The following is an 18,719-nucleotide window of genomic DNA, read 5'->3' on the forward strand; positions in this document are numbered from 1 at the left end:
TCATGACGCGGCTCATTATTAAAGAGTAAGGTTAAGTCAGTTTTCGTAGCTTTTCAGACAGTATCTACATGTTATAGAAATTTTCCTTAGAAACGACGTATGATTAAACCCATATTGAAAGACGGACAAGTCAAGTTACTAATAAAATATTTTGCATTGTTAGGGCAAATGATGTTTCTTAAATCATGTGCTTGCTTTTACTTTAACTTGATGGGTATTTTCACGTGGTTGTGATGTTTATTATATGCTTTTTCTTGTATTTGCAGGTCTAGCGCTTGGAGGCTATTTAGAAGAATTTCTAGTTTCTCCCACCTTACTTCGAGTCGTTCGTGTCTTCCGAGTTGGCCGAGTGCTCCGTCTGGTGAAGTCAGCCAAGGGAATTAGAACTTTGCTTTTTTCGCTCGCTGTTTCACTGCCTGCTTTGTTTAACATTGGTTTACTGTTGTTCCTTGTATTATTTATTTATGCTGTATTTGGAATGAACTTTTTTAAAGATGTCCATGTACCTTACGGTGGTCTGGACGATGTTTTTAACTTTCAAACATTTTTTAAAAGTATAATAACTCTGTTTCAAATGTGCACATCCGCGGGATGGGACGGTGTTTTAAATGGTTTAATGAACACCGAGGACTGTAATACAGACACTAGCGGTGGCAAGAAAAATACATGTGGAAGTTACCCATTGGCAGTGTTGTATCTAATAACGTATCTGGTGATTAGTTTCCTTGTTGTTGTTAACATGTATATAGCTGTCATCCTGGAGAACTTCAGTCAGGCGACTGAGGACGTACAACAAGGTTTAACGCCAGAGGACTTTGATATGTATTATGAAAAATGGGAAAAGTATGACCCTGATGCAACACAATATATTCCGCTGGAGAAACTATCTGACTTTGTTGATTATTTAGACGAACCGCTGCAGCTTCCAAAACCAAACTACTTTTTGTTGGTGAAATTAGATATTCCAATTTACGAAGGAGATTTGTGTTTTTGTCGCGACATTCTAGATGCTCTGACGAAAAATTTCCTTGGGACTTCAGATACGGGTGACATTCCTGCGGAGGAAACTCATGATAAGAAAAAGATTGAATACGATGTCATAAGTAGCACGTTGCTGAGGCAGAAAGAACATTATGCTGCAAGAATTATCCAAAAGGCGTATAGAAATTACCGCGCAGCACACGGAGGCTTCCCTGATCCACCACCTTACGAGGTTGCTATTGATATTCCTGATACTAATACAGAGAATAATGTAAACAATGATAGACAAGGAAATGAGGTAATAGAAATGCAAGATATTTCAAGTAAAGATAGCAAGGAATCTGAAGAAAAGGAGAAAGAAAAAGACAAAGATAGTAATGAAAATTTTGATAGAGGTGACACTGATCATACAATAGTTGAAGTGGATTTAAAACCAGATAGTGACGTCGTAGCATGACCGAATGTGAAACAGTGAGGAAAAAAACAACTCTTGTTATACTTAATTCTTTTTTATTGAAAAAGAGGAGTACGGTGAATTGTGATATTAATTCAAATGCTGATTTGAAAGAGGTTTCTGACAGGGTGTATTTCACACAACGATTTCTGTAACAAAAAGTATGTCTATTCATATAGAATGCAAACTTTAATGTGTTTACGGTATTAGTAAATTACATGTACAATGCCGTTACGTAGACAAAGGATATGTGGGCATCAAATAGTTGTTTCAGGTGTAATTCTAATGTTCTAAAAGCAGTCGAAAGTCTGTAGAAGTTTGTCCTACCAACTGACAATATGAACCGGACGTGTCACCTTTCCAACAAGAACAGCTTGGACAGTTCGGTGATTGGTTTACATGTTTGCCATATGCTATCTAATTAAAGTTCAAAACGTAAAGAAAATGTAACCCAAAACAAATGGGTTCGGAATGCTTTTTTCCGGACAAAGGTCCTTTTCTTTCATGAATATAGTATGCACATGTAAGAATCACTGAGAAGAAAATGTGTTTTGTGTCCAGGGCTTTTATATTTTCAAGTGTATGTTACGTTATATGTTATGTTAACACACGTCAGCCTCAACACCAACTTATTTCATTATATATCTCATATTAAATTCATTCTCAAAATAAGATGCAATATAGAGAAAAGCATTTCTGCGGTAGTACATTTATCTATTTGGTGGGTTGTAAGATCAAGTGTATATGTTAACTTTACCTCTTGTTACTTGGTTATTTGACTTGCTAAATTTTGCACGGCAATAAAATATGTTAAGTTTTATATTGTAACGTATATATGTGTTAATATGGTTGTTAAAATATCTTTTACGAAAGCGTATGCTTGTTGTTTAAGCTCATTTATTGATGTAGCCACTTTGGCGATATTTATTCTACTAACTCTACTAATAGGGGAAAATGACTGTGTTGTGAATTCATCGTTTCTGGAAAAAAATGAAAAAAAAATCCATTTTTTGATGCTTTTTGCTTGTAAAAAGGTAGTGATCTTGATAGAAAAAAACAAGCGTGGTGTCGTAAAAGGGCTTTATCTATGCACCTTGTTTACAACATGTGTCACTGTATTGTCGGCTGTATATTTTTTACAAGAATATGACTTATATGACGTATATTATGACGTCATGAATGTTTTTGAACTTCTCGTCTGCGCCGTAAACTATATACTGTATGCTCATAAATAAATAGTATTGATTCTTAGAGATAATGATTTAGTAAACACTTGTCTAAAGGGTTGTCATTATTTGTACAAGCAATAATAGCAAATTAATATGAAAAAGATTTCTGGACCATGGGTTGCCAAAACTACTCGTACCACCTGCCAGCATGATGCAGATTTATAATGGGCATTTTTTGTTGGGGATTTTTAAGATATATTGTTATATTATGGAAATAAGTAGATCTAACTAGATTTGCTATATGAAACTTATTTACGTGTTTAACAAGTCAGAGAAATTCCATTTAAAATGTTCAATTCAGTTTCAATACATATAAAATATTCCCCCAGAAAGTGTTTATATTTCAACATATTTTTGGTATGGAAAGTCGTCATATGACCGTTTTAGTGTCAATGCGACTACAATACCTCTCCCCAACCAAACGAAAAATTTAACACATATTTAAGAATATTAGCTCTTTGACAGAAAAAGGGGAATTGTATGAATCATATTTGAAATTGTTTACATATCTAAAATCTAAAGCTTCTATCATCATGGCGTAATCTACTGGGATTTTCTATTTACTTTGGCAGTAGAGATATAAATAAGATAATTATTTCTTGTTTGAATAATTGTAGAAATAGTCTCCCTTGTTTTTGCTACACACTATTCTTTGAACTTGTTAAGCATGTGAATATTTATCATCTGGAATAATAAGATACAATATATTGTACAATACTTTTTATATACAAGTGTGCTAGTGGCTGCATGTAAAAATGTTTATATGGAAGATATATTTAAAGTGTTTAATGTAAACTGTGGCTTACAGTAATTTTTGTCCTCCTGGACTTTTTAATCTGTCATCACCATCATTTTTATCATTGTTTTAAAGAATATAAGCGGATCATATCTCATTTAATTCATTATTCAAATTATATCACATCATAACTTCAAATAACATCATGTCATTACAAAATAACATCATGTCTCAGCTTTTGTCATGTTTTTCAATCAAGTTCCTCCTCTTCTCCTACAGACCTACTTAATTTCACATTTACAGAATTTTTGTAATCGAATCGTACATTCTTTTTTGTATGCCTTCAGTATATATGTATACTCATGTTAAGGATATAATGACAATAGATTTTGATAAGCAGTGACCTTCAGTTTTTTTTTAAATTTATTTATGGACAGTTATTTAATAATTTATTACTTATTGTCGTATGAGGTCAAGGGTCAACGTAGACTTTCTGATTCAAGCCTGATGTTTATGGAAGACAATTCCCTTTAAATCTTATGAAAGCCAAACGAACTTTAATATTGAAATGAACGTATTGGTGGAATATGGCCTGTACATTGCCTATTTAAACTAAGTTAATGAAAATTACGCCAGTCACGTGCATCAGATTAGATCTTTACATTTGATATTTTTAAGTGTCCTCCGAATACATTTACTTTTTTCTTCTCATTTGAATTCAAGATAAGACTAGTGTCATCATTACCTGATATATTTTGACAACATTAAGTAATAATTGTCAAAACTTTTAAAATACACAAAAAAGCGTTTGATCGACCATGATTGAAATGGAGAATAAAAAGTGTTCTGATGGATTACCATATGAATTATAAACAAGTTTTTCAAGGTATTGTTTTTCAAATTTATTTTAAAGTCAATGCTAATAAGGTCAACACAGTCAGGAATACATGTGATTCGTGGTTTAATAAAAAAAGCGTTCAAAAAACTTTGATCAAATTAAATTCAGTTTTATTGAATTGAATTCGTTTCATCATACAAATACGAATCAAGATTATTGTTGTATACCAGGTACTGTATCAATAAATATTTTGATAGAAAACGTATTTTAGATAGTCCAGTGGCATGTCCATCGCATTCATATGTTCACACTATTATATCTATTTATAGTTATCTATTTATAGTAACACCAATGGTGAAATGAGTATCCTGTTGTCATAAAAGGGCAACAGTATGCTAAAAGCAACATCATTCTTATTCTTACTATTACATTTGTACATATGGAACAACATTCAATAAAATCAATACAATACATTCAACAATTAATCCAAATACAAACTTTCCTGTTTTTCAATTTAAACGGAACTTTCAAAATAAACGAGCAAACCATCTTTTATCTGGGATTTTTAATAAGCGAACGATTCTCTTATGCGTTCATTTCCAAACAAAAATAAAATGAGTCACATCTTCGGAGTACATGGGAAAAAATATAATGAAGTAGCGTTTTTATTTTGTGGTGTTCAACCTATGAGAATTTAGTGGTGTTGTATGTGCCATATGTTAATAAATGTTTTAATGTGTTAACTATTGCGTTCATTCTGCAATTTTCAAATTATGCTCAAATTTTATTAATTCAATCATTTTATTCCATATTTGATAAAATGTGATATTACTGTGGTGTTGTTATAGTCGTATCTATCTCTTTCAAGGCATGTATGTATGAGTGTATGTGTATTTTTCAAAAGTTTCTAAGAAACGAGCTTTTCATAATTTGTTACAAAATGAAACTTGACTTAAAGGCATTTCAAGCCTCGAAAATGAATCTATTTTTTTTCTCCTGCAGAAAAGGCAAAGGTGGGTTTTATAATGTTGAAATAACGCATATAAAGCATGTGATGTCACCTTAGTGCAATAACTGTTTAACTCCTTTTGAATTTAGAAGGACTTAGCCCGTTACTGCACTATGTAGAACATGTGATAGCGTTGAACGTGAAATAAATTATGATAAAGTAGCAAAATAAATACAACGTGGTATTTGGACTTCCATATATAGAAGTATGAATTACTTAAAGTTTACTTATTGCCAGAGCGCATAAATAAGCAAACAATGGCTCAGGTTTATGGCAGTTAGTAACTTTTTTTTCAACTGTAACAATAGATCTGCATAAAAAAAAAAGTTTTTGGAAATTAAAAATGATAGCATTTTTAGACTTAATGGGCCTTTCATGGAGAATGGTTAGAAACATAGATTTTTTAGTATTAAAGATGCAAAATCTAATGGTTACAGTACGTGCATGTATATCAAAACGTACATATTTTATATACTTAGAATTTCAGAGTCTTTCACTTTGTAACAAATTAAGAAACGCATTTTTTTCTATAACATTTCTTTCTCACTCAAACATATTTCTTTATTTTACCCAACTGTTTAAGTTTAATGTTATTATTGTTTTGATATTAAGATATAACTTCAGGACTTTTGTACAATGTTATAGACCTTGGGAACATGTCTAATATGCCTCTTAAATGTTAAAGGCACATTTTTAGTATTATAAATTGTTAAAATATTTTAGAATTTAGTTAGGTCTTATTTATAGCTGTTTTATTAACTTTTGCATGTTCGCCTGTATTGACAATCGGCAGTTTTTTTTATTCAGATTATGTATGTAATGTTTATTATTATTATTGCGGCCAGTCATAACAAGCGGTTACCAAAATAACATGCATAATTGAACGGAAACTTCCGAAAGTCAATAGGGGTGTACAACCTATTTTACCAAGCATTCCTCGTGTATGCGAATGCCGTACCTACTTTTCCCTATCTACGCGTAAATGGTAATATCCAATTCAATGCAAATTTTGCAAGTTTCTTTTACATTCTGATCTATATAACAAGCTACACGTATATCATAGCAGTGTGTATACGAACATATTTTCTAGTTCAGACAGTTTATACATATGAAATACCGAAAAATAACCTAGACTAAAACTCTTTCTGCGACGTAAAGAAAATAAAACCACAGTTTTAATCAGTTACGCACTTTTCCGGTAATTATTTAACGATTGGAATTCAAAAACAATATCGGTCAATTCCGACACTTATTTCGGATATGTATTGGCAATCGGCTAGATGTTGTGGATGAGTAAATTATAAGGGGCGCCTTAAATAAAAAAAAACAGTTCTTATATTTTAAACCGATTTCGATATCTAAAAAGAATCTACTATTTTGGCAAAAAGATAAGAAAAACAGTAGCAATGAAATATGTTTAAACGTACGGATATGCGGATATGTTCGGTTTCAAATAACATGTAATTAAATTCTTGACTTTTTTTATTTTTTGATATATTTGAAAAGAAAACTCTGCTTACATATAGTTTGTTAAGCTTTTCAATTTGTATCATTTTTTCTAGTATGTATACTATTTTAATGACCTTGAGAAGATGGAAATGTATTTCAATTTATATTATTAACATTAACATGTTACATCATTAAAATATATCATGCAAGAATGGTTTATCTCGTTATCTATTTATAGTTTGTTTAAGATAAGCCATTCTTACTCTTCGCCTTTCTACAATCTGGGCACTTTCTTTTCACTCTGCTTCAATATCCGCTACCTTGCGCATACGTCACTATTAATTTAAGTGTGACTGGGTATAGTCTTGGCGGACCAATCAGAAGAAGCGTCACATAATGGAATTCCGGCGCATGCGCATTCAAAGCGTTATCATACCAGAAACATGGCCGAAAAGACTATCCCATGAAAAAGTCTATTAATTATTGCCGTGGTTAACTTAGTTCATGTAGATTTTTTGTAAATAAAATTTTACACATTACTGAATTGATTGTGTCTGTTCTTTTTTATGGACGTTTTATTATCCTTATAGTTGTCGAGAAACCCGATTGGAAAGACAGGAAGTAAATTATCTAAAGACAGGAAGTAAATTATCTTTAATTGTTATTGCGTCAATAAAAGTCCCCTAGTTTTGAATAGAATAAGACACTACATATATATTTGAAGTTGCTGCTAGTGGTAGTCCATGTGGACAGCCTCCTGTGAAGAACGTTGGTAACTTTTTAAGTTTTTTTTTGTGACTATAATTAGATTCAAATTGTCTCTGTTCTAAGAAGATATCAATGATATCAGTCCCCTGTTCTATAGTTTTATCAAACAGTATTTTGAATTGGAGAAATGAAGTATTTTTTAAGAAATCTCAAGATTACCAATTGTGAAAATGACCTACAGTTTCCCCCGAGACCTTAGAGGACTTCATTGCAGCACAATCGAAGGTTCAAATGATTCACCATTTTCGTGCATTAATATCTGCAGAAGCAAGAGAACGCTTTTAAAGCCGGTCGACTTATATTCCTTGTTTAAATCCAAATGATTGTAAATAAGCTTAATATAGTGTAGAACTGAATTCAAAGCTTGGTCTGAGATTGAAAGGAGCCAACTCTAAGTGGAGGGCTAGCTGTGTTATTTTCTTGTTTTATAATTATTTGATATCGATCCCGGCATACCGGTATTTGTTTCAATTCATGAATGCTTAGCATAACAACCTTATTAATATGTCTGTTGTTGGGATAAAATTATGACCTTACAATTCGGGATGCCATAGTACATAAAAGCACTTCAAAGTAGGCTCTACACAGCAAGTATGCAACTATCAGCAAACAATGGCCATACCTAATAGTAAGAAAAATAAAACATTGCAGTTGTAAGGTAGATATATATTTGCATAACAAATATGGATTATTTCAAAGAAGTTTCCACTGACCAATGGATGACCCTGGTGCATGTTACTTCATAATCAGGAAAAAAGCTATTGAGGGCAAAAATAAACATGATTTTTTTTTAAGTTTTAAATTTAGATAAAGATCACATGAGTATGGGTTGAAAGTAACAGGTGCGATTTTGTGCCAAGGAATTATGCGACATAAACAATTACAGTTATCCTTCAAATAAATGAAAGTGCCTATGTCACTACTGCATGTAAGGCATTTGTGTAACATATAAATTATTGAAGTATTTATGAAACCACCTTAATGCAATTAGGGTAACGAAGTCAATATAAATGCATGGAAGTGTCGGAAATATGCAACTGGGTGACCATAGACGCCCATCAGAGTTAGTTGGTAAAAAATGACCATGCGACCACATTCACACATCAAGGGCATATGGGTATATAGGGTATGTCTGTACGACTATATACGTGTACACGCATCAAGGACATATGGGCATGGTGTGACAGTAAGACTACATACACGCGTATCAAGGACAAATGGATAGGATGTGACCGCATACTTTCTTTAATTAATTAAGGGTGTGATCGTGCGACCACATACACGCATCAAGGACATGGGTAGGATGTGACCGTGCGACCACATACACGCATCAAGGACATGGGTAGGGCGTGACCGTGCGAGCACATGCACGCATCAAGGACATGGGTAGGGTGTGACCGTGCGAGCACATGCACGCATCAAGGACATGGGTAGGGCGTGACCGTCCGAGCACATGCATGCCATCAAGGACATGGGTAGGATGTGACCGTGCGACCACATACACGCATCAATGACAAATGGGTAGGGTGTGACAGTGCGATCATATACACTCATCAATGACATATGGGAACGGTGTGATTGTGCGACAACATACACGCATCAATGACATATGTGAATTTTGTGACCGTGCGACCACATACGCGCATCAAGGTCATATAGGTAGGGTGTGATCATGCGATCACATACACTCACCAATGACATATGAGAATGGTGTGATCGTGCGACCAAATACACGCATCAATGACATATGTGAATGGTGTGACCGTGCGACCACATGCACGCATCAAGAATATAAAGATAGCTAGGGTGTGACCGTGCGGCGACAGACATAAGAGTAAGGTGTGATCGTGCGATCACATGCTCGTATCAATGACAAAAGAGTAGGGTGTGACTGTGCGACCACATACACACATTAATGACATGGTAGGATGTGATCATGCGACCATATATAAGCATCAAGGACATATGGATAGGGTGTGAACGTGCGACCGCATTTTTTTCTGTTTAGAAAAGTATAAGATATGTAAATTGGTGTGTTTCTATATAGCCTGATCGTATCTGTCACTGAAAATTTACCTTCTAACTGGCGAAGTCCTGGAGAATCTACACATGCCACCAGCGCCGACCATGATTAGTCGGTACATCCATTCTGTCTGATATCTGCAGTTTTCGCTATTCAATCAGTACATATTTTGAAAAATTCCCTAAAAGTGATAAATGATCTTGCCAAGATTCAATGACAGACATATGCTCATATAAACCGGGGCTTTCAAATAGAAAGATCCCGATTGTAATAAGTGTTAATATTTAAAATTGAGTTTATTAGGGTTATTTTTCAGCAAATGGAAGATAATCACATATAAAATATATATGACTATCTATAAAGAAAGCTCGTGAAGTAAATTAACATAAAAATTCTCATAACAGTTCAAACCAATTCATATATGAAGCATTTATTGTTACCCATAGATTTGGGTTCAAAGACCCTGGTTGGCCGGAATGAGAATAACAATAAATAAACATAAAAAATAACAATGATTTATGAAATAAGAAGTAAAAAGAGTAAGAAAAACTCTATGAAATGTGTTGCCTATGATGTGAACAGTTAATTAACAAATTAAATTTAGTGTCATCATGCCATCCCGGCAAATTATTATTATTCTCACAAGTTTATTATTTTGCACATTACACCGGATAGCTACTGACAACCAAAGAATCCGAAGCTTTCCGAAACTGTTTATCGACAAGTATTTTCAGGTTTAAAATGCATATTTTTAATTAAAACATAATAACATCAGTAAAAGCATCATAGAAACATGGGCGAAAAGACAGCCCCTACATCCCAGCTTCGATTGGAATGGGTTTACGGCTACAGAGGTCACCAATGTCGCAACAATCTCTTTATTACCGGCAGCAAAGATATCGTTTATTTTGTAGCCGGTGTTGGCATAGTTTATAACCCGAGGGAAAACAAGCAACGATTCTTTCTTGGTCATGATGATGACATTTTGTGGTTTGTTGTTTTCTAATTTTCCATTAGTAACAGCTTTATTCATTATTTTCGGCTACTAAGCAATTAAATGCCATGTATTTGCAAGAAAGTGATTTAATTCACTGCTTGCCCCATAGTCATACTGGCATAAATATAATATTTTGACTAGATCTACTATTTTTTAAGGATATAGTATACGAAAATAAATCTGTTTGATTACTAATAGTAGCTTGAGGTCACATGCTGTATTGCAAGTGAAAGTCAATAATTTAAGAATACATTTTACTGTTATAAATATAAGAAATGAACATGTTTAAACTTGCATATTTTGCATAGTGGGCTAATGTTTCATTGGTTATAAGTTCTTTTTTAATGCTCACTCTTCATTTAATTTGAATTCATGCACTGAATCATAACTATCCAAAGCTAGATAATTAAGTGATTAATTGAATTTACCATATCATTCACACTTTAGTTCATTCTACTTGAAGAAAGCATTTAAAAAAGTAAGCTATTCAATGCAAATTATAAAAAAATACTTACATTTTTGAATTTATATATTTTTACTGTAACATTAATTTAAAAATGATCCTATATTTATGACAGCCTCACACTTCATCCAGATAAAGCCTTAATTGCTACAGGACAGACTGGCAAAGCTCCATTCATTTGCGTGTGGGACAGTAACTCTCTTAATACACTCTCCATCTTGAAGGGAGGTCATACTCATGGAGTTGGAGGGGTATCCTTTGATAAAGATGGAAATGTGTGTTTTTCTTTTTTTATTTATTCTTTTTTCATTTATTTATTGTAAACATATAATTATTCATTCATATCAGAAAATGATAATATTTTCCAGAAATAAGATTTACTTGTACTGAAACTGAAACATAATTATTTTTTGAATTTTGAATAACAAATAATTCCAAAATACGTGATTGATGGAATTTTTTTTAAATATTTCCATATGAGTGAAACTGATAGACAGATGCACAAAATCATTGCTTAACTGTTATATACCTACCTAGAATACAGCCTGGAACAATTTTTTTGTTTGCATATTATTAGACTATTTATGTGTGTTCAGTAACAGAGACATTCTTCTTTACCACTCTTTTGAGAATCTACCATTTAAAGATTATTGAAACAACATGAAATTATTTCAATACATATATAGCATTTTTTACCTGTCAAATGTAAGTTTATGAATAGCAGAAGCTAAATATTCAAGTATTTTGAAAATTTAGGTCATAAACCTTACAATAAAAGGTACAACCAATTTTTTTTATTTATTTCAGCGACTTGTGTCAGTGGGCATTGATCCTCAAGCAACAATATGTGTCTGGGACTGGAAAAAGGGCAAAGTTATTGCAACTGTTAGAGGTCATACGGATAGGGTACAATAAATATATTCTTTCAATTTTAACCAACATTAAGCAGATTGTTGCAGAGGCCTTTTTGAAATTTAAAATTTATTTGTAGTAATTACTAATTTGAGGGAATGATGAAGGCAATGTCATTGATATTTAGTCATTTCTTAATAGTTGGTCCACCTAGCCCCTTTTTTCTGGATAACTTATAGATATTACCAATTTCTCTGCAATTGACAGACTTGTAATCCCACAAGATTTCTGAATTGGCAATGAGAGACAACTGACCAATAGACTCGATGTCTGAGAGAAAAGCCTTCATTTCTATTGAAAATTAGTAAAATAGCTATTATTTTTAGCTCGACTTTTCTATGAAAAGGGGAGCTATCCTACTCGCCCCGGCGTCGGCGTTGGCGTCACACCTTGGTTAAGTTTTTCGTACCACCCCACTTTATTTCAGAAGTATTACAAGTATGGCTTTGAAACTTACCATACTTGTTCACCATCATAACCTCCATCTACAGACAAGAGTACATAACTCTGTCAAGGTTTTTGACAGAATTATGGCCCTTTTTTGACTTAGAAAGTGTATTGAGCTTGGTTAAGTTTTTTGTACCACCTCACTTTATTTCAAAACCATTGGAGGTATTGCTTTGAAACTTACCATACTTGTTCACCATCATAACCTTCATCAACAGACAAGAGGACATAACTCTGTCAAGGTTTTTGACAGAATTATGCCCCTTTTTGACTTAGAAAATACATTGAATATGGGTAAAATCCACTTATTGCCTTAACCCTTTGAGATATTGCTTTGAAACTTTTAATGCTATTTCACATCATTACCCCCATCTGTACGCAAGAGAAGGTAACTCTGTCAAGGATTTGTTTTAAAAATTAAGGCCTTTTATCGACTTAGAATCTTGGTTAAGTTTTTAGTACCAGTCCACTTTTTGACTGAACTGTTTGAGATATTAATTTGAAAGTTGGAATACTTGTTTACAATCATGATTCCCAAACATGTCCAGGAGAAGGTAATTCTGTCAAAGATTTTATTTGAATTATGGCCCTTAACTGTCAATGTTTTGTATTATAGGCAAGCAGTGTTCAAGGGTATCACACAATTCAGTAAAATAATTCTTCACTAAATATCTTAATGCTCATGGCCATTGTTCACTTTAAAAATACAGAGATTCTTGTATTGCCTTTTACTGCAAAAACTTTTTTTATTGGCAAGCAATAAAAAAGTCGAGCGCGCTGTCTTACGGACAGCTCTTGTTTTTGCTGTCCTTTAATTATCAAGAGCCATAGAAATTAAAAAAAATTCCGTTGAATATTTTCTCTTTATTTCATTCTTTTTTGGCCGTACGTAATGGCAAAAATATGTTTTTTGAAGAGGGAATAGGACTTAGTCACAGACTCACAGCCCCAAAAATACCCTAAAATTACAAATGAATGTTGTTCAGAATATTTTGTTAAATTAAAAAAAATTTATTTAACTAAGCACAGCAACATAAAATATATAATTGAATTAAACAATATAGAATGTTTTGGGTACTTTTCCATCATGTCACAACATTGATTATTACTGAATTAAAATGTTTACGTTTTTGGACCACAGATTTCTTAGAAATGATTAGATTAATAATCTCATTAACATTTCAGGTTTTTGACATTAAGTTCAACCCATATCAAGACAATGTAATTGCCAGCTGTGGTGTGAAACACATTAAGTTTTGGTCCCTGTGTGGAAATGCTCTATCTGCGAAGAAAGGTAAATCAATGTGAAGAACTTTAGGTTTGAGTATTGACAAAAGATACTTTGTAATGTAATGCTTTTATCCTGCTTATTTGAAATTTATTTTTTTTCCATCTACCCATGTTTTAGATAAAGGCATAATTTACATGTAACAGTATTAAGTATATAAAACTCTTAACAAAATTATTATTGGTTTTGTCAGAAGGAGTAAAACAAAAGGGGCATCTGTGGTCAAGTGGTTAAAGGTTTTGACTTCAAACCACTTGCCCCTCACCACTGTTGATTTGAATACAAAGAGGGACTTTGGATTGTTTCATGTGAGAAAGCTATTCATATAGCTTACAGAGCATTGATGGTTCTACTCAGGTGCCCATTCGTGCCTGAAATAATGGACAGAAGGGCATTTGAGGTCTTCCTCCAACAGTAAAGCTGGAAAGTTGCCATATAACATATACTGTGTTGGTGCGGCAAAAATCCCAACCCCAAAATATTTTTAAAGATTTGAAAAACATACAGCTTGACCTGACGTCTCGTTTATAAAGAAATTGTTTAGCTTGACTGTTGTTTCACAGTTTTATGACCAAGTTGGTTTCTCTAAAAAGCATATATAATGTTATTACTTTGCCATTTTCTTAACAATATCACTTATAAAGATAAGATTTTTCAGGCATCTTTGGGAAAGAAGGAGAGATTCAGACTATTCTGTGTGTCAGTTTTGGTCCAAGTGACATTACATATTCTGGCACACTTGGAGGAGATATATATATCTGGAGGGCTAATAGGCTGGACAGAGTCATCCAGGCTGCACATAAGGTTAGTTGTGTAGACATATTAATATGTTTTTTAACCAGTCACAATATGTGAAAAAAAGTTTTTGACTTCAAAACACTTGCCAGTCACTGTTGTGGGTTTGAATCCCACCAGGGACTTTGGATTCCTTCATGTGAGAAAGCTGTCTAGCTAGCTTAAAGAAACGTTGATTGTTTGACTCAGGTGCCTATCTGTGCGTGAAATAATGCACAGACAGGCACCTGAGGTCTTCCTTCATCAGTTAAGCTGGAAGGTTGGCATATAGCCTCTACTGTGTTTGTGTGATGTAAAACCCAACTAAAAACAACACCACACACAGTATATGGATATGATTCAAGTAAGATTAAAGTGGCAATATAACAAGACTATCACATTAAAGTTGCATTGAAAGTGGTTATATTGAAAGAATATAAATTGAAAGTAGCTTTAAAAGTAGAGCAATACCTCTCAGCAACTACCACAATTGTGTCCCCCTCCCCCTCCAGAAGGTGTCACTTTGCAGAGGTTGTACTGTACATCTTATAATATTTTTATTTGTTAATTGTTTCAGGGAGCGATTTACTCAATTGATATGTCAGAGGAAGGCTACAGCACTGGAAGTAAAGATGGGACGATTAAACTCTGGGATAGTGACTTTAAACCAATAACCACTGTCAATCTGGTAACTGCTAAAGATGGCTATAAAGGTAAAGTTAATAAATATGGTGAATTGTGCTGTTGTGAATGGGGCTTGCTGCTGCGATGGATCTTGAGGGCAAGTTACAAATGCCCTCCTGTTGTTAAGATCTTTTCATATGGCAAAGATAGGCAAACCTTCATGGGCAACAGGCACGTCTATGGCTTAGTGACTTAACTTCAAACCACTTGCCCCTCACTGCTGTTGGGTTCGAATCCTGCCAAGGACTATTGATTTTTTCATGTGAGGAACATAAGTGGTTTTACTTAGCTGTCTGTTTGTGCCTGAAATTATACATGGAAGGTAACCTTCCATCAATTAAGCTAGAAAGTCGCCATATGACATATACTGTGTTGGTATAGCTTAAAAACAACCGTAAAAAATCATGTGCAGCATAATTACCCATACAAATGTTTAATAATTGTTTTAAACTTGAATTTGATGCCCAAATGAAAAAAGTATGTGTAATGTGATAGTGGATGAAGAACTTTTTGAAATGATTCATTTGAACATACAATGTACGATAAATGAAATAACTTGGTGATATTATAATTTATGTTTTTAAGTAATTTTATGTCAGTAATTTAAATTTAAGACTTTTGTTATGTAAATTTCTTCATATTTTGTGTCAATTCAAAGTTCATGTAGGAAAGGATATACATTTAATAGCTACAATTACCAGTTGCTCAATGGTTATTCTTGTTGATAAAAAATATTCTTAAACAGTCACAGTATATTTAGGACCATTGCTTGAAGACTTTAAGACATAGATTATTTCTATGTGAGTAAGTCTTGATTAAGATAATTTCTTTGTTAAATAATGTAAATTCACTTTATTTCTTGAGCATGAAATTTTGTGGTTTTGTCAAAAAGGACATTTATGTGGGTTCTGATTGTCCAATTGTGCAAAATATTGAATTTATTTGAAATAAAAATATAATTGGTACAGTAGACAAAATAAAATTTTATTGGATCTTAAAAATTTGTGAATTTGCATATCCACGAAAACCTAAAAAATTAATGCACCATCATTAATAATGATTTTGCAGTAAAAATATAACACATTTCAAATGAATTAAAATTGTAATAAACAGGTCTATGTGTACGGAGTGTGTGTTGGCGAGGTGAGAAGGTTCTGATAGGAACACAGGATAGCGAGATATTTGAAGTAGGAGCTCACGACAGAGACAAGCCTCGTTGTCTGGTTCAAGGTCATGCAGAGGGAGAGTTATGGGCCTTGGCAATACACCCTCGTAAACCTGTGTTTGCTACAGGTAGTGATGATCAGACATTGAGGTATGGGTTTTTAGCTCGACTTTTCTATGAAAAGGGGAGCTATCCTACTCGCCCCGGCGTCGGCGTCGGCGTTAGCGTTGGCGTCACACCTTGGTTAAGTTTTTCGTACCACCCCACTTTATTTCAGAAGTATTACAAGTATGGCTTTGAAACTTACCATACTTGTTCACCATCATAACCTCCATCTACAGACAAGAGTACATAACTCTGTCAAGGTTTTTGACAGAATTATGGCCCTTTTTTGACTTAGAAAGTGTATTGAGCTTGGTTAAGTTTTTTGTACCACCTCACTTTATTTCAAAACCATTGGAGGTATTGCTTTGAAACTGACCATACTTGTTTACCATCACGACCTTCATCAACAGACAAGAGGACATAACTCTGTCAAGGTTTTTGACAGAATTATGCCCCTTTTTGACTTAGAAAATACATTGAATATGGATAAAATCCACTTATTGCCTTAACCCTTTGAGATATTGCTTTGAAACTTTTAATGCTATTTCACATCATTACCCCCATCTGTACGCAAGAGAAGGTAACTCTGTCAAGGATTTGTTTTAAAAATTAAGGCCTTTTATCGACTTAGAATCTTGGTTAAGTTTTTAGTACCAGTCCACTTTTTGACTGAACTGTTTGAGATATTAATTTGAAAGTTGGAATACTTGTTTACCATCATGGTCCCAAAACATGGGCAGGAGAAGGTAATTCTGTTAAGGATTTTATTTGAATTATGGCCCTTTTTGACTTAGAAACTCAGTTAAGATTTTCATTCTTGTCCACTTGTTGACTTAACCATTTGAGATATTACTTTGGAAGTTGGAGTTCTTATGTGCCATCATGAGACCTATCTGTAAGCAAGAGAAGATAACTCTGTGAAAATGTTTCTTGATTTGTACTTAGAAATTCCTAGTTAAAGTCTTGTGTGCCCTTAACTGTCAAAGTTTTGTTTTATAGGCAAGCACTAAAAAAGTCGAGCGCGCTTGTCCTTCTGACAGCTCTTGTTTTTTACTTGCTATTTGTAGTAAGCTTAAGTAAACACTTTTATGGTATTTTCAATCTTTACAAATTTGAGCAAATCTTATGGCAAAAAAAAAACCATTGGCATTGTTTTCTATGATTTTATTTTAAGGCCTTACCTTTACATTATTCTTTTGGTAATTCAGAAATTATGGTAAATAATCAACATCCATTCTAGCTTGCATTTTGTTTTATTCTTCATAGTACAGGTCCGTTTATACTATTTAATGACAAAGTGTAAGTTTAAGTTCATGTTAAAGTTAGTCTTTTATGCCTCTTTCATGGCTTTAGCTAAACATTTGTGATCTTACTATGATCTTATTATGATAATCTTTAAAAAAAGAATGGAATAAAGAAATGTATTCATTTTTGTACAGGCTCTGGAGTATGAACAGTTTTGAGATATTGTCAAAGACAACATTGGAACAAAAGATACGCTCCTGTGCATTTGACAATGACGGAGGACAATTAGCAGTTGGAATGATGGATGGATCTTTTATTGTTCTCAAATCTAGGTATTTAGCATTTTACTACTTTTATTGAAAAATGAGAACAATTTGAAATATCAAGTTTTGAAAAAATTATTACCATTACTTGATTTCTTTACAGATGATTAACTAATTAGTCAAAACTATCAATATTTTCAATTTTGTATCAATATTTGATGGACAGAAAAGTATCAACGATACATTGTTATTGTTTCTATCGATGGCAACTCTACCTTTTATGCATTATTTCAGGCACAGTTGGTCACCTAATTAGAACCACAAATGTTTTGTATGTTAGCTGGATAGCTTTCGTAATGAAAGCATTTGACGTGCATGGAGGGAATAGAAACCCTCGGCATTGTGGGACAAGTAATAAGGAGAGTAATCGTAAATTAGATTTTTTTCAACTTTATATTTTTTCTATCCAGGGACCTGTCAGAAGTCATACATATCAAGGACAGGAAGGAAGTTATACATGAACTCAAATATTCACCCTGTGGTAAATATCTGGCTGTCGGCTCGAACGACAATTTTGTCGACATTTATTCGGTAGAGCAGAGATATAAACGTGTCGGCACATGCTCGGGGAGTTCTAGCTTTATCACACATCTTGACTGGTCGGAGGATAGCAAGTACATACAGACAAACAGTGGAGCTGCAGAGAGACTTGTGTTTAAGATGCCAGGTAATACATATAAGGTGTTCAATCTTCATTAGCATGATATAATAATAATTCAATTCTTTTATTACTGCTTGAAAATGAAAAAATATTAAAGACATAATATCCAATGTAATATCTGTCACAGAACAGAAGTGGCCACTTAAAGGGAAAAACTTTTGTAAGCAG

At 33.4% G+C, this 18,719-nt stretch overlaps 2 protein-coding genes across 19 annotated transcripts in view; both read left to right on the forward strand.

Annotated features, from left to right (window-relative positions):
* Positions 1-7,240, forward strand: part of LOC132731243 (sodium channel protein para-like) — a 125,214-nt gene extending 117,974 nt beyond the window's left edge. For all 18 annotated transcript variants that reach the window (XM_060717387.1, XM_060717388.1, XM_060717384.1 and 15 more), the window contains one exon: positions 267-7,240. In XM_060717387.1, the coding sequence (XP_060573370.1) occupies positions 267-1,438 (1,172 nt within the window). In that variant the 3' untranslated portion in view covers positions 1,439-7,240. The remainder of the gene's footprint in view (positions 1-266) is intronic.
* Positions 7,241-10,169: 2,929 nt separating this feature from the next.
* Positions 10,170-18,719, forward strand: part of LOC132731265 (echinoderm microtubule-associated protein-like 6) — a 39,557-nt gene continuing 31,007 nt past the window's right edge. Inside the window, exons 1-9 of the mRNA XM_060717424.1 lie at positions 10,170-10,477; positions 11,063-11,222; positions 11,755-11,853; positions 13,492-13,600; positions 14,253-14,398; positions 14,946-15,081; positions 16,166-16,367; positions 17,762-17,899; positions 18,301-18,557. Coding sequence (XP_060573407.1) covers positions 10,281-10,477; positions 11,063-11,222; positions 11,755-11,853; positions 13,492-13,600; positions 14,253-14,398; positions 14,946-15,081; positions 16,166-16,367; positions 17,762-17,899; positions 18,301-18,557 — 1,444 coding nt within the window. The 5' untranslated portion in view covers positions 10,170-10,280. The remainder of the gene's footprint in view (positions 10,478-11,062; positions 11,223-11,754; positions 11,854-13,491; positions 13,601-14,252; positions 14,399-14,945; positions 15,082-16,165; positions 16,368-17,761; positions 17,900-18,300; positions 18,558-18,719) is intronic.

Source organism: Ruditapes philippinarum, unplaced genomic scaffold (genome assembly GCF_026571515.1).
Source record: "Ruditapes philippinarum isolate M1 unplaced genomic scaffold, ASM2657151v2 ctg124_1_1_1_1, whole genome shotgun sequence".
Lineage (NCBI taxonomy): Eukaryota > Metazoa > Mollusca > Bivalvia > Venerida > Veneridae > Ruditapes > Ruditapes philippinarum.